Source organism: Myotis brandtii, unplaced genomic scaffold (assembly GCF_000412655.1).
Source record: "Myotis brandtii unplaced genomic scaffold, ASM41265v1 scaffold871, whole genome shotgun sequence".
Classification (NCBI taxonomy): Eukaryota; Metazoa; Chordata; class Mammalia; order Chiroptera; family Vespertilionidae; genus Myotis; species Myotis brandtii.
In genome coordinates, this window is record NW_005371555.1 from 793,584 (window position 1) to 807,749 (window position 14,166).

The 14,166-nt window shown below is 33.7% G+C and overlaps 2 protein-coding genes across 3 annotated transcripts in view; one reads left to right on the top strand and one right to left on the bottom strand.

The window, feature by feature from the left end:
• The window catches only part of LRRC19 (leucine rich repeat containing 19), a 9,494-nt gene extending 3,186 nt beyond the window's left edge, over positions 1-6,308 (top strand). The window contains 4 exon segments of the mRNA XM_005884901.2: positions 3,034-3,123; positions 3,659-4,172; positions 4,523-4,711; positions 5,495-6,308. Of these exon segments, the coding sequence (XP_005884963.2) occupies positions 3,034-3,123; positions 3,659-4,172; positions 4,523-4,711; positions 5,495-5,823 (1,122 nt within the window). The 3' untranslated portion in view covers positions 5,824-6,308.
• The window catches only part of IFT74 (intraflagellar transport 74), an 85,594-nt gene that overhangs the window by 63,121 nt on the left and 8,307 nt on the right, over positions 1-14,166 (bottom strand). For both annotated transcript variants that reach the window (XM_014532292.1, XM_014532291.1), the window contains 4 exons: positions 11,656-11,754; positions 11,452-11,512; positions 10,698-10,757; positions 9,484-9,545 (listed from right to left, as the gene is read on the bottom strand). In XM_014532292.1, coding sequence (XP_014387778.1) covers positions 9,484-9,545; positions 10,698-10,757; positions 11,452-11,512; positions 11,656-11,754 — 282 coding nt within the window. The remainder of the gene's footprint in view (positions 1-9,483; positions 9,546-10,697; positions 10,758-11,451; positions 11,513-11,655; positions 11,755-14,166) is intronic.

The following is a 14,166-nucleotide window of genomic DNA, read 5'->3' on the forward strand; positions in this document are numbered from 1 at the left end:
GTTAACTCAAATTACTCTGTCAACTCAATGCAAAAAATCGGCTGAGAGACAGCTGGTATCTCAAAAAACTCGTTAGTCGGGACACTCGTAAGTCAAGGCCCCACTGTAGTTTAAAGTTTCCTGCCTGTCTCTGCCCAGTCAGGTAAAGCTCCTCTCCCACATAAACAGAAGATTAAGGCTCCCCCGCCCCCCCGCCCCGGGGAGAATAAAAAGGGAATCTGGCAATAAGCACAAATGAGTGCAGGATCATTATGCCAAAAAAAAAAAAAAAAAGGGAAAGTAAGTTAAGGTTTACATACTAATTATTGAAATAAACCCACCTTTTCTACCATTCAGCTCTCAAAATGCTAGTCATTTGGCTTTATCTGTTCAGGCAAATTAGAGAAGTCATTTTTGGCCCTAGTTCATTTGCTCAGTGGTAAGAACATCAGCCCTCAGACTGAGGGGGACAGAGTTCAATTCCAGTCAAGGGCATAGGGACCTGGTTGAGGTGCGTGCAGGAGGCAACCAATCAATGTGTGTGTGTGTGTCTCTCTCCCCCATCCCTTCCACTTTCTCTAAAAATCAATGGAAAAAAATATCACCGGTGAGGATTACCAAAAAAAGAAAAGTCATTTTGGGAATCCAACTAGTCCAAGGAAAAGATCTCAAGATAATGACATTTAGGGATTCCCAAAGAAACAGTCCAGTAAGTTTTTTACTCTACAGAAATAAGACCTATATAAATGTATCCAAAGAGCTTTTTTGTTTCCCAGTCTTATCTGTAAGTTCCAAACTAAATATTAACAGATATATGAAGACAGAATGTCTCTAATATAAAGGATACTGACCATTATAAAGTGGAAAAGCATAACAAGAAGACATAGAGGCTATTAAAGGAAAAAGAACATGGAAGATACAAGACACAATAACTTATGCTGTAAGATACTATTAAAGAAAATTTTCAGAAAACAAAAAGAGCTCTTAGGATTAAAATGAGTGGAAAAGGAAAACTTTAAGAGATTATATAAAATTGAGGATATATTCTTGAAAGCAGAATATAATGAAATATAGGCAATTCAAGATAAAATATTAGAAAATCATTCTAGGAGATCCAACACCCAAACACCAGATTAAAGCAGTTCTAAAGAGTAGTGAGACTTAAAAAACAAAAAAACAAAACAAAACAAAAAAACAGGGAAGAAAATTATCAATGAAATAATTCAGAAAATTTCCCAGAACTGAGGGAGAGAACTTCCAGATTGAAAGCACCCACCAAGTAAGTACCCAGTTTCATGAATGAAAACAGAGTCTCAGGAAGATCCATGACACTTCAGAATATTGATTTTAAAAGCTTAAGAAGAGGCAAGTTACATAAAAGGATAAAGAATTAGAATGGCATAGCATCACAGTTCTTAACAGTAATACTAAAAACCCTACGACAATGAGGCAATGCCATCAACAGTTTGAGAAAAAACCATTTCCTATTTATAACTTTACTTCTAACCAAATTATCTTTCAAGGTCTAAAAAAATTTCCCACCTATAGACCTTCTTAGGAAGCTATTGCAGAAAACTCCGTTAAAAAAAAAAAAAAAAAGCAGTAATCCAAGACAGGCATTCTAGAACACAGGCATCCAACCATAAAGACAAAAGGGAATGTCTTCCATAAGGGTGGAGGGAGAGTGGAAGTCAGCAGCTGTGTAGAGGGTACAGTCCTCAGCTCCTCTAGGTTACAGCATGGCAACAGGCTCTGGGAGAGACTTCTTTAAGCAGATTAAATATCAAAAATGCATGCAACATTGGGTGATTTGTTAAAGAAGGGCTTGGGTATAAATGCATTAAAAAAAGAAGAAAACTAAGCCCATAAAAACAACACAATACATTTAATTTAGTGAAAAATTGTAAGCAGGAATAGAAAAGTAATCCTGTTATATGGCTCAGACACTGATAGTTTTACACATTTGTGACACACGGAATACTCATCTAACCCAAATTATAAGTAACTATGTATGAAGACTAAAGAGACAGGAAGTATATATATTTGTTGTGTTAGAGATGAAAGTAGGGAGTGTTTGAAAGAAAACTAAAGACTCTTATCTCCCACACTTGTAGGTAAATGGATAATACCAATAAAGAATACCTAAATTTTAAAAAAAGAAAAAGAAATAGCAATATAAGAATATACTACTCATTGACATAGACAACAGTGTGGTGATGATGGGAAGTGGGGGTGGAGGTGAAGGAGGGTATAGGGGAGATAAATGGTGATAAAAAATATAAAGGAAAAGAAGAGTATACTTAAACACATATACATAAATACATATTCTTCTGGATCTTATTTTTTTTAATATATTTTTATTGATTTCAGAGAGGACGGGAGAGGAAAAGAGAGATAGAAACATCAATGATGAGAGGGAATCATTGATTGGCTGCCTCCTGCATGCCCCCTATTGGGGATAAAGCCCGCAACCTGGGCATAAGCCATTGACTGGAATCGAACCCGGGACCCTTGAGTCCGCAGACCGAAGCTCCATCCACTGAGCCAAACCAGCTAGGGCTGGACCTTATTTTCTTTTTCTTAAATATATTTTATTGATTTTTTACAGAGAGGAAGGGAGAGGGATAGAGAGTCAGAAACATCAATGAGAGAAACATCGATCAGCTGCCTCCTGCACACTCCCTACTGGGGATGTGCCCACAACCAAGGTACATGCCCTTGACCGGAATCGAACCTGGGACCCTTGAGTCCGCAGGCCGACGCTCTATCCACTGAGCCAAACCAGTTAGGGCTGGACCTTATTTTCAATAGATCCAAAGAGACACTTAAAAAACTAATGAGACACTTAAAAAAATACTGTCTTTCATTCTCCATAGGAGTTTTCTAATTTAAGATTAGAGTACAGGGATGGTGAAGGAACATGTAATTGTTTCACATTTTATATAGTTTAAGAAAAAATAGATTTAAAAGGAGAAAAAAGGAAAGCAAAATGTCTTCAATAATCTCTGAAGTGCTAGTCACCTACTGACACGACAATACTCTCTTTTCCACCAGGCCTGCAATATGAAAGCTGCATGCACACTGATCTTGTTTTGGACCCTCTTCATGCTAATACTCTCAGATGAAAGCCAGACTTTTAAAACAGTAAGTTTTTACAATCAAGAGAGTGAAAATATTTTCAAAGGTACACTTTGAATGTCCCAAAGTAATAAAAGAAAGCAAAAAAACAAAAAATCCAAACCAAGCCATCAAAACTAACTCTTTAGTTAGGTGGGTATGTTCAAAATCTGTGATCTCTGAGCCAGATTCTAATTTGACAAAAGCAGACTTCATTGTTTAACAGAATTATTATTCATCATGTATTTCCACATATACAAAAGGGAAATATAGCAAAAGTCTTTCTTTCTGTAATGATTATACAATAACAGAAGACACCTGTATTACAAACTAGAATCTCCCTGCTCAATAAATTATACACATCAGAATTTCCTTAATCTTCAATGTTTCATCCCAATAAAGAAAAGCATCAGCTTTTCCTTTTTCAAACTATAATATTGAAAGACTAGATAGTAGATTTTTTCTAAACTATTTTCTTCCAATGTTTAATTGCTAGGATATGAAATTTAGAAAATTCTTTTAATATTTTTCTGATTAATACATTTCTTTTTTTATTTTTTAGGAAGTCAAATGTAATTTCACTAAACAGAATTATTATTTGATTCCAACGGATATCAATAAAGAGGTTACTATACTTGATCTCAGTTATAACCAAATTACTCTGAATATTACAGACACAAGCATTCTACAGATGTATTATTTACTCACTGAGCTCTACTTGATTGAAAACAGTATCATCATCTTATGTAATAATAGTTTTGGTAACCTCTCCAATCTACGAATTTTAAATATCTGTAGAAACTCCATCCACATAATTCAACGGGGTGCATTTACAGGCTTAACTAAACTACAACAGTTATATCTATGCCAGAACAAAATATTACAACTGAATCCTGATATATTTGTGCCTCTTAAAAACCTGAAACTTCTGAATCTGCAAGGCAATTTGATAAGCTATTTTGATGTACCACAACTGTTTCATCTGGAATTAATCATTTTACATGGAAATCCATGGAATTGCTCCTGTAGTTTACTGAATTTGCAGAATTGGCTAAACACATCCAATGTAACATTAGGTAAGCTATCATTATTACATTAATCAAAACCAAAAATGTGATTGATTTTTGGTTGTTTTGCCCCAGAAAAGTTTCCCATTTTACCCAGATTTTCACTACAATCTTAATCGTAACATCTTTACTATTACAAACTAAACAATATATAGATAATGTACCTAGTAACTATATTTATAAAATAACTTTATAAACAGGAATGTGCATCTTTCCCTTGTGTTGCTAGGCAATATAAGAGTTTCTTATAGTATCAATAATGACATGTCAAAAAATTCTAATTTACATAATTATAAAATGTTATTAACCATATTTTATTTTCCATAATAAATCATAATTTATTCTTTCTGATTTACTAGAAAATGAGAACATCACCATGTGCAGCTACCCAGATATACTGAAATGCTACAGCATCAAAACAGTACCTTATAATGCTGAATGCTACTCAAAACTTCCTTCACCTATAACTGAAGACCTTCAGATTAATTTTCAGTCAATTAGCAATTCAACATTTAATAGCTCTTTGAACAACTTAACAAGAAATTCAGGTAATGTACCGGTATTGAATACTAACATTGCTGAAGATAGCATACTAAAAAACTAAATTAGTTCTCATTGTTTTTCTGCATTTTAAGTTACTAGAAACAATGTAAAATTCCTCATGTCAACAAAAGATTTACAAAATACTGGGTTTCCAAAACAGGCTCTGCTGGTTACCAGGCAAATGCCACTAGGCATATTATTTAACTACTCTTAGGCTTAATTTTAACTAGTAAAGTCACAATTCTCCTTTTGTTTTGTTAATCCTCACCTGAGGATATTTCTCCACTGATTTTTAGAGAGAGTAGAAGGGAAGGAGAGAAACAGACAAAGAGAAACATCAATGTGAGAGAGACACATCGATTGGTTGCCTCCCACAGATGTCCTGTCCAGGGATGGAGGCCTGGGGATGGAGCTTGTAACTAAGGTCTGAGCCCTTGACTTGAATCGAACCCTGACCCTTCAGTCTGTAGGCCAACTCTATCCACTGAGCCAAATCGCCAGGGCAAGTCACAATTCTTAAAATGTATAAATCAATAATGTTCCTAGGTGAATGGATAAACAATCCCTGTAAAGACAGGAGTTATTCTTTTACCACTCTAGGAAATAACTTTATATTTTTATTCTGTAGTTTTATTAACTTTTGCTTAAAGAAAATTATAAAGTACATTCATTTCTAATACCAATATTAGGAAGTTATTAAGATGTGTAATTTTTGTTGTCAATTTAACAAAATATCTTCCCTCTCTCCCTCTCTCATTCTCTCTCCCTGTCTCTGTATCCTATTTAAGAACATGGACCTCTTGGAAAAAGCTGGGCTTTTCTTGTTGGTGTTGTAATGACTGTACTGGTGACCTCTCTCCTCATTTTTATTGCTATCAAATTGCCAATATGGTATAATTTTCTGCTTAGCTATAAACATCATCACCTGGAAGAACATGAAGTAGAAACCTATGAAGATGGTTTTACCCAAAATCCAAGTTCCCTTTCACAGATACCAGATACAAACTCCGAAGACACTACAGTAATATTTGAACAACTACATTCATTTGTAGTGGATGATGATGGGTTTATTGAAGACAAATACATAGATACTCATGAATTATGTGAAGAAAATTAATTTCTTTCAATTTTTGATTATTTTAAAAATGTTACCAGTTCACTGAAAGTTTAGACATGGAGATTTTCATATGTGACATACCTAACTATAGCTAGTAGAACTTCATATTAATTGCAACACATATTAATATCATAAAATTATGTTTTTCTCATTGGTATTGAAAAAGTTAGTCCAAATACCGTAACTGACACTCCTTGGTGGCTAATAGTTACAACACTATTCTCAGCAGTATGCAGAAGACTATACATACTAGTAAAAAAAAAAAGCCTAAAATAAATTATTAATTAATTAAAATAAACTGATTCTCATATTAGTTCAGATATTGGATATAATACAGATAACTTATATTAATGTTTTACTTATTGGAATCAGTAGAGAAATAAAGGTTTTGAATTTATATCAGAAGTCAGAGTAAGGAACAGAGATAGCTTAAACCAGCCGTGGGCAAACTACGGCCCGCGGGCCGGATCTGGCCCGTTTGAAATGAATAAAACTAAAAAAAAAAAAAAGACCGTACCCTTTTATGTAATGATGTTTACTTTGAATTTATATTAGTTCACACAAACACTCCATCCATGCTTTTGTTCCGGCCCTCCGGTCCAGTTTAAGAACCCATTGTGGCCCTCGAGTCAAAAAGTTTGCCCACCCCTGGCTTAAACTGACAATGCACTTGGGTGGGTTTTTATATGCTCACCGAATGAATTCATGGAATTGGAAAACATTTTTTTAATGCTTCCTGAATTGGCACAATAATTCCCTGAAAACTTAGTAGCAATTTAGAGCATAGCACTATGTCCAGGCACAATTCCTAATAAATTATTACTGATCTGGGTTATAAAGAAAGATTGTCACCACAATGCAGGGTATCAAAATGATCTATAAATAATCTTATTTTTAAAAATACATATTTCTGTCTCTCTTAGTGAGATTTCTATTCAAATAAGCTGTGTTGGGGCTGAGAAATCTTCAGTTGGTCCATGAACAACTGTTTGGGATCCAGATCATGGAGGAATGTTTCCCAAACTGTTTTCTCGAACGGTAATTTCCAGAGAGACATTCAGAAGTATCGACGGGGGGGAATTTGTACATGGTCAAATTACTAAAGAAGTACTATAGGAAATACTAGGTTTAAACAAAGTGAAACAAGATTCTTTATTATATAGGACTCATCTGAAACTTTACTAAGCTAAAAGCAAAGTATCAAGAATTTTCCAACCTTTCTTTAAGGTATGCCTAGTAAGAGCTCATAGCACAATAAGGGTCCAAAGAACATAGTCTGAAAAACACTGGCCTTAAGACTATTATAGGAAGAGTCTAAAAGTCAATTCCTTGTAATCAATTGGCTGTAATCATAATTTTATTAATTTAATGGAAATAGTGGCATTAAAAACTGTAACAAAATCTATCATAGGTGAGAAGGTTAAATGTATTTATCTCTATCTTTTACAGGAAATATCTCTAAAACACTGAAATATATTCATGGGTGAAATGATGTTTTCGATTTTCTTCATAGTACAGAAAAGGGAACAATGGCTAAAGGTGTACATGAAGCAGGGTTGGTTGTGGAGCTGGGTCATGGGTACATAGGTGTGTAAGAATTGTAGTAATATATCGAGGCTATATATCATAACCAACTTATTATGAATAGATGTTCAGTAATAAACCAGATGGTCATGCCATACTAAATGGTGAGATTAAAGTAGAAGAACATTAAAACAGAAGTTTTTACACCTGCCTTCAAAAGGTATGGCATTTCCTGCTCCCTCTGAATGAGGAGTATCAAGGTAGATCTTTGTGTTAGTGAGATTTTGGTTATCTGCTTAACACATAAAATAAATCTATTCTGCTGCATATAAAAGTAAACTTCATAAAAATAACTTTTGTTCATAACTTAAATTTCTTCTTAAAAGGGTCAGGAGAACCTATTTCATTCAGCCTCAATTACAAACTACAGATATGAAGTTCTGAAACTGCTGACACTTTTAGAACAAACTTGTATATTTTAAGAACTATTTCTTCAACCAAATGAGCCAAATAAAAATAAAAAATCTGTAACATTCTCAAACTTATAATCTGTGGTTTATCATTTAGGATGAAATATCTATGAAACATGTACATACAATATTTACAAATTTGACCTAGGTATTATGTAAGTCTGTAGATAAATGGTTAAATAAATGAGGACCTACATATTGTAAATATCATAAGGACTTCAATGGGCTATATTATTTATATTATTTATATTATTCTTTAGATACCTAGCAGAGTATCTTATATAAAGTAAATGATAAATATTTGCACTAAATAACAGAACAACAATAACAAAAAGGAAAGTTTTCATGTAAGAGCTGGGTCACCAGGAATATGGAATTTCCTTTGTACAAGGGAAGACACTTCCAGTATATGTAGTTTTTAAGACAGCATTTTACAGGAGCATCAAATAATGGAGGGGGAAGAGATTTCTTTGTTTTCAATCAACACAAGAATGGTATTTATCTTTCAAAATTTTTATTATTATATTTTAACATGCTAGTTTTCATTAAATATTTACTGTACATGCAGAGGTAACATGACAGTATATTTGGTGTTACAGAATTTTGTTAATTTTGGTAAACTATCATCCTTGCTCTCAAAGAGATTACTATTAATATATTTTTGGGACAAAATGTAGGTAGTATATGTATGTACAAAATAGCTCATCTATGTTTGCATTGCCTTAGACAATATTTAAGGTCAAAATGCAGATGAAGAAAATTATGTTAACCATTGCCGTTGTCTGAATAGTTGCACCCTCTAAAATTCGTGTGAAAATCCTAACCACCAAATTAAAGGTATTAGTAGGTGGGGACTTTGGGAGGTGAATAGGTCATGAGGATAGAGCCCTCATGAATGAGATTAGTGCCCTTATAAAGAGATCTCAAAGTTCCCCAGACCCTTCTACCCCGTGAGGACACAGCCAGAAGGCTCCAGGCATGAACCAGGAAGAGGGCCTTCACAGGAAAGGGACAATATGGTGCCTTGATCTTGAACTTCCCAAACTCCAAAACTGTGAACAATAGACTCCTAATGTGTATAAGATACCCAGTCTATGATATTTTGTTATAGCAGCCCAAATGGACATCCACTTATTATTTTGTAGGCATTAGTGTCACTGCCATAATTCCCTTAATATTTAATCTTTAACCAGTTATATATAAATATACACATATAATCTAAACCTATGATATGGATTACTAATATAACTATTATCAATTAATAATTGGATAATATATGAGATAATGAAATACTGTAAGTAATGTGCCTTTCATTAGAACGGGGTTTAAATCTCATAATTCAAATTAGTTAAAAAGCCCAGGTTAAAATTATAAACCGTAAAGATAAGAATGTTTTGATCCATCTTAAGACTTTTAAACTCCTAGAAGTAGAAATTATAGCTATCTAATCTATACAGTACTTTTATTTGTACAGAATTTCAGTACTTAGTAGTAAATAAAGATAATAGATGTTCAAATAATAATTTGCATTGCAAATATTCAACTTTTTTTAAAGAGTACAACAGGGAAAAACAAGAAAATCAGTAAGGAAGTATATGACTCAGAAGTTAAACTACCTAATACAACTCACTTATAAAAGTTTTATTTCTATATGGATTGTACTTACGCTTGTCTTTCTGTAAATATGATATCCATACTTTGTGTTTCTCGATCATTTTGAGCTTTAAGCTAAATAAAGAGTTAACACAAAGTGAGGGATAAGAAATTGCCATTTTAATCCAACTATTTAAAGATTATTCAGATTGTGAACTAATTGAGAGATAATTATAATAATTCTAATGCCACATGAAAAAGTTTAAAAAAATATAGTATTTGTTTCAATTAACAAATCACCATACCAGATTTTTTTTTTTACATCTTCTTCACAGGCATGGTAATCTCACGTCAAAGTATTCATTTTGTCAAATATTCCAATGTAAACTTAATTTATGATATTAAAATCTCAAGTATTTATTGGATGTTCAACAGTTGGTTAATAATATGTTAAATTTAGACCCAACACAAATTCTATTCTTAAATAACTCAGGAGTCTACCTGAGCACTCCTAATTGACTCTACCTGTACATATTCAGCCTAGAATTTGGACCTATCCCAAATAACTGACAAAACACATACAAAAGTTTTTACTTTTTATATTTGGCATTAAAAATCGTTTTCCAATTGGGACTTCTCCTGTGTTCTAAAAGCCAAGAATAATTTCACTAAATTATCATGCTTTTAGAACCCAATTTAGAAAAAAAGAGTCATTTTATAAATTCTATGTTTTCATAGAACTTTGAGTGTGTAAATAAATGATAAGCTATGTTAGTTAAAAGTTGCATGTTATTTTCATACAAATGTTTATAATTAAAATAAACTAGCTGCTAACATCTCATTTACCAATCAATAGTAGTATTAATGTCTGGCATCATATAACTATTTGTTTTTCCCCCTTTCTTATTAAACTCTATACAGGTACCATAATATGTCCATTGAGTACTCAGCTCCATTTGTGCAAACATTAAACCAAATTAATTTATATGCAAACTAATTTATATCTAAGAAAATGTGGATGGGACTCCCTGACTAATGCTAAATGCAGGACCAGTTAAAACATAGCCTTTTGAAAGACACTACGGTATCATCCACTTGGGAGAGCCAGTGAACAGGAAAAAAATTTTAAAAGCACAACTAAGGGAACTCAATTATAATAGTGGTACTTGGGATCAGAGTAATACCTATCTCTAAGGTCCATAGGTTTCATCAAACTATTTCTAGCTATAAATGCTTTGTTTTGGAGGATATGATCTATAGTGATCTACAGCTCATAAATTTTCTTACCATGTTGTAATCATTCATTACTTCTTCCATTTCAGTATTGGTATTAAGTTTATCTACCAACTAAAAATAAAAATACACAAAAAAATACATTCTATTAGTGTATTAATTTTCTCTTATTCCATAATATAGGTATTCAATCTTACAAATAATAGTCATCTAAGTATGAATACTTTCAAGTATTTTATCTTCTAAGATAAAAACAAATATTAAGCTACCTAAGTAAGCATACACTGTGCATTTGGCCAATAAATAAACTACATTTTTAGGAATGTAAAAAAGTGAACAATAATGAACTACTACTGTTCCTGCAGACTGTGCCTTGAGAGTTTTGCCTCCCCAGGGGAGGTGGATGTTAACTGATTATAAAATTACACCAGTAAAAATGTAAAACAATTTATTAATTTTTTTATTGATTGACTTTTAGAGAGAGAAGAGGGAGAGAGAAGAGGGAGAGAGAAAAGAAAGAGAAAAGAGAGACATCATTTTGTTGTTCCACCTATGTATTCATTGGTTGCTTCTTGTATGTGCTCTAAGCAGAGATCAAACCTGCAACCTTGGCGAATCAGGACAATGCTCTAACCAGATGAGCTACGAGGCCAGGGCCATAACACTTTAATCTCTACACTTTCTATAGTTTTAATCTTTTACAATGTGCTTGTATTCACGTATTATTTGGTATTTAAAATAACACATTTTTAAGTGGTAAAAAGCAATGAAAATATTCAAAGAAAATCTTTATGAAAAAAGCAAATACCATGTTGTAGTCTGCTAGTTGTCCTTGAAACTCTTTGATTTCAACAGCTAAAGTCTCAGCTCTGCAAACATAAAATAAATACACTCATAAACACATAAACAAATGAACATTACAAACAAATTCAGTACAAAACTCCTAAAATATATCACATTAAATGCTACCGATAAAAAAGATCTTGCATATTTTAGCTGCAAAATTACTCACCTCTTTTCATATGACAAATAAACTGAATTCTCTTGATTGTACATTTCTATTTCTTTCTGAAGTTTATTAATTTCTGTTGTAAGTTCATTTATTTTACTTCTAAATGAAAAGAAATAAGTCAGCAATACTTCTAGTCAAGATAAGACTTTCTAATCAAACAAAAAAAACGTTTCATAAATGTGTAATAATATAAATGGTTTTGTGAAATTTCACTTAAAAAATAACTTAAGTGGCTTATTTAAGAATGAAGTATATCCCAACGGATAAAAAGCTAACATAGATTCTCTACTCACTAAGAAAGATGACATAGGACCAGAATGGAAACCTGGTCAAACTGGTACAATCTATAGACAGAAGTAGATGCCTAACTGTCACTCTCACAGCTCCTGCTTCCCTCTAGGACAGGGTGTCTCAAGAGTAAGATGACTGACTAAATCAGGGGTCCTCAAACTTTTTAAACAGGGGGGGCCAGTTCACTGTCCCTCAGACCGTTGGAGGGCCGGACTATAGTTTAAAAAAAACTATGAACAAATTCCTATGCACAGTTCACATTTCTTATTTTGAAGTAAAAAAACAAAACGGGAACAAATACAATATTTGTATTTGCATGTGGCCCGCGGGCCGTAGTTTGAGGACCCCTGGACTAAATAATACCTTGGCATGGGGTGCGGGGGACTATCCTCTGCACTGTAGGATGTTTAACAGCATCCCTACTTTAGATGCCAGTAGCATATCCTCCGAACCTCAATTATGACAACCAAAAATGTGTCTAAAAATTGGCAAATGTTCCCTGGGGAGCGAAATCATCACCAGTTGAACACTGCTCTAGAATCAAACAAAAACACAAGTAGCTAGCACTAGTATTCTTTGATGCAGAATCACAAATCTTGGAGAAGGGAGGCAATGCAATAATGACAAATGGCTTTATTTTGTTTCCTTCTTTTGAATAAAAACTGTCTGGGTATCAAGAGATGCAATACAATGATGGCCTCACTTTCTCATTGATGTTAGCTTCAAGGGTAGATGGGGAAAGCACACTTCTCTTTATTCTAGCAGTTTGAGAATCAAAAAGCCTCACGTAATTGAGAAACAAAACAGTCAAGAAGGACTAAGAGAGAAAAATGAACTTTTAGGACATAATAGAAGGATTAGGGAAGTGGAAATAAGAGAGAAAGAAGGTATATATGAGGAGCAAAGAAGAAAATAAAGTAAAATGGTAAAATGGAAATAAGATAGTAGGACATCTGAGCAGAGGAAATAGGTAGGTAGAAAATAAGACATACATTCTTGATATAGAGCTGCATAGAGATATATAACAAAGCTTACGAATTCATTAAAATTAGGCCACATTTGTAACAACTCACCAAATCCACAGGGTGTCCCAAAAACATGAATACACACTTTAACCGCTGACAGCTCAATTGATATTTCTTTCTTTTCAGCCAGACTAAGCTTTGAACAAAGAAAATTCATCCTAAAATGCTACTGGAAGTTTGAAAATGCAATTGAAGTACAAGTACTGCCTTTATAATTATTCAAAGTGTGTATATATTTTGGGGGGGACACAAGGTGCCCCCCCTCCAGCCCCCCCAAAAATGTATACACACTTTAACAGCTGATAACTCACTTAATTTTCACTTGTTTTCAGGTTTGACTGATTTAAAATAATGGGTGAAGCCAGAATAAGCTTCAAACAAAGGTTTATCCATTAGACTTTTTTATGAGGTTACATAAAAGATAAAGTTTATGGTACAAAACCGTCAACAGTTGACAAATTGAGGGTGCACAAATACCCAATGAAATGATTCTTTTTTTTAAAAAAAATGTTTTAATTGAATTTTTTGTTTTGTTAATCCTCAACAGAGGACATTTTTCCCATTGCTTTTCAGAGAAAGTGGAAGGGAGGAAGGGACAGAGAGAGAGAAACACTGGCTGCCTCCTGCACACATCCCAACCAACCAGGGGACAGGGAGCAAACCTACAATCCAGGCAAGTGCCCTTGACAGGGAATTGACCCCTCAACCCTCCAACCATCGAGCCATACCGGCCAGGGCTGTTTTTATGGATTTTTTTAGAGAGGAAGAGAGAGGGAGAGGGAGAGAGAAACATCAATGTGAGAGAAACATAGATTAGCTGCCTTCTGCATACCACTCCACCAGGGATTGAGCTCACAACCTGGGCATGTGCCCAGGCTGGGAATCGAACCAGACCTCTTGGTGCATGGATCAATGCTGAACCATTGAGCCACACCAGCCGGGCTGAAATGATTCAGGATGTTTGCAATTCCATTGCTTCGCATAATCAGCAGTGCCTGGACCAGAATGGTCATCATTTTGAAAATAGGCATTAACAACAACAACAAAAATTATTTCTGTATATTTTTTTAAATTTTGAAAATGAACTGTATATTAATAAACACTGACTTTATAATCATTCAAAGTGCATATACATTTTTCAGGACACCCTATATATTAAGGTAAAACTTTGTATTAAGTAACGTTTACAAATAAA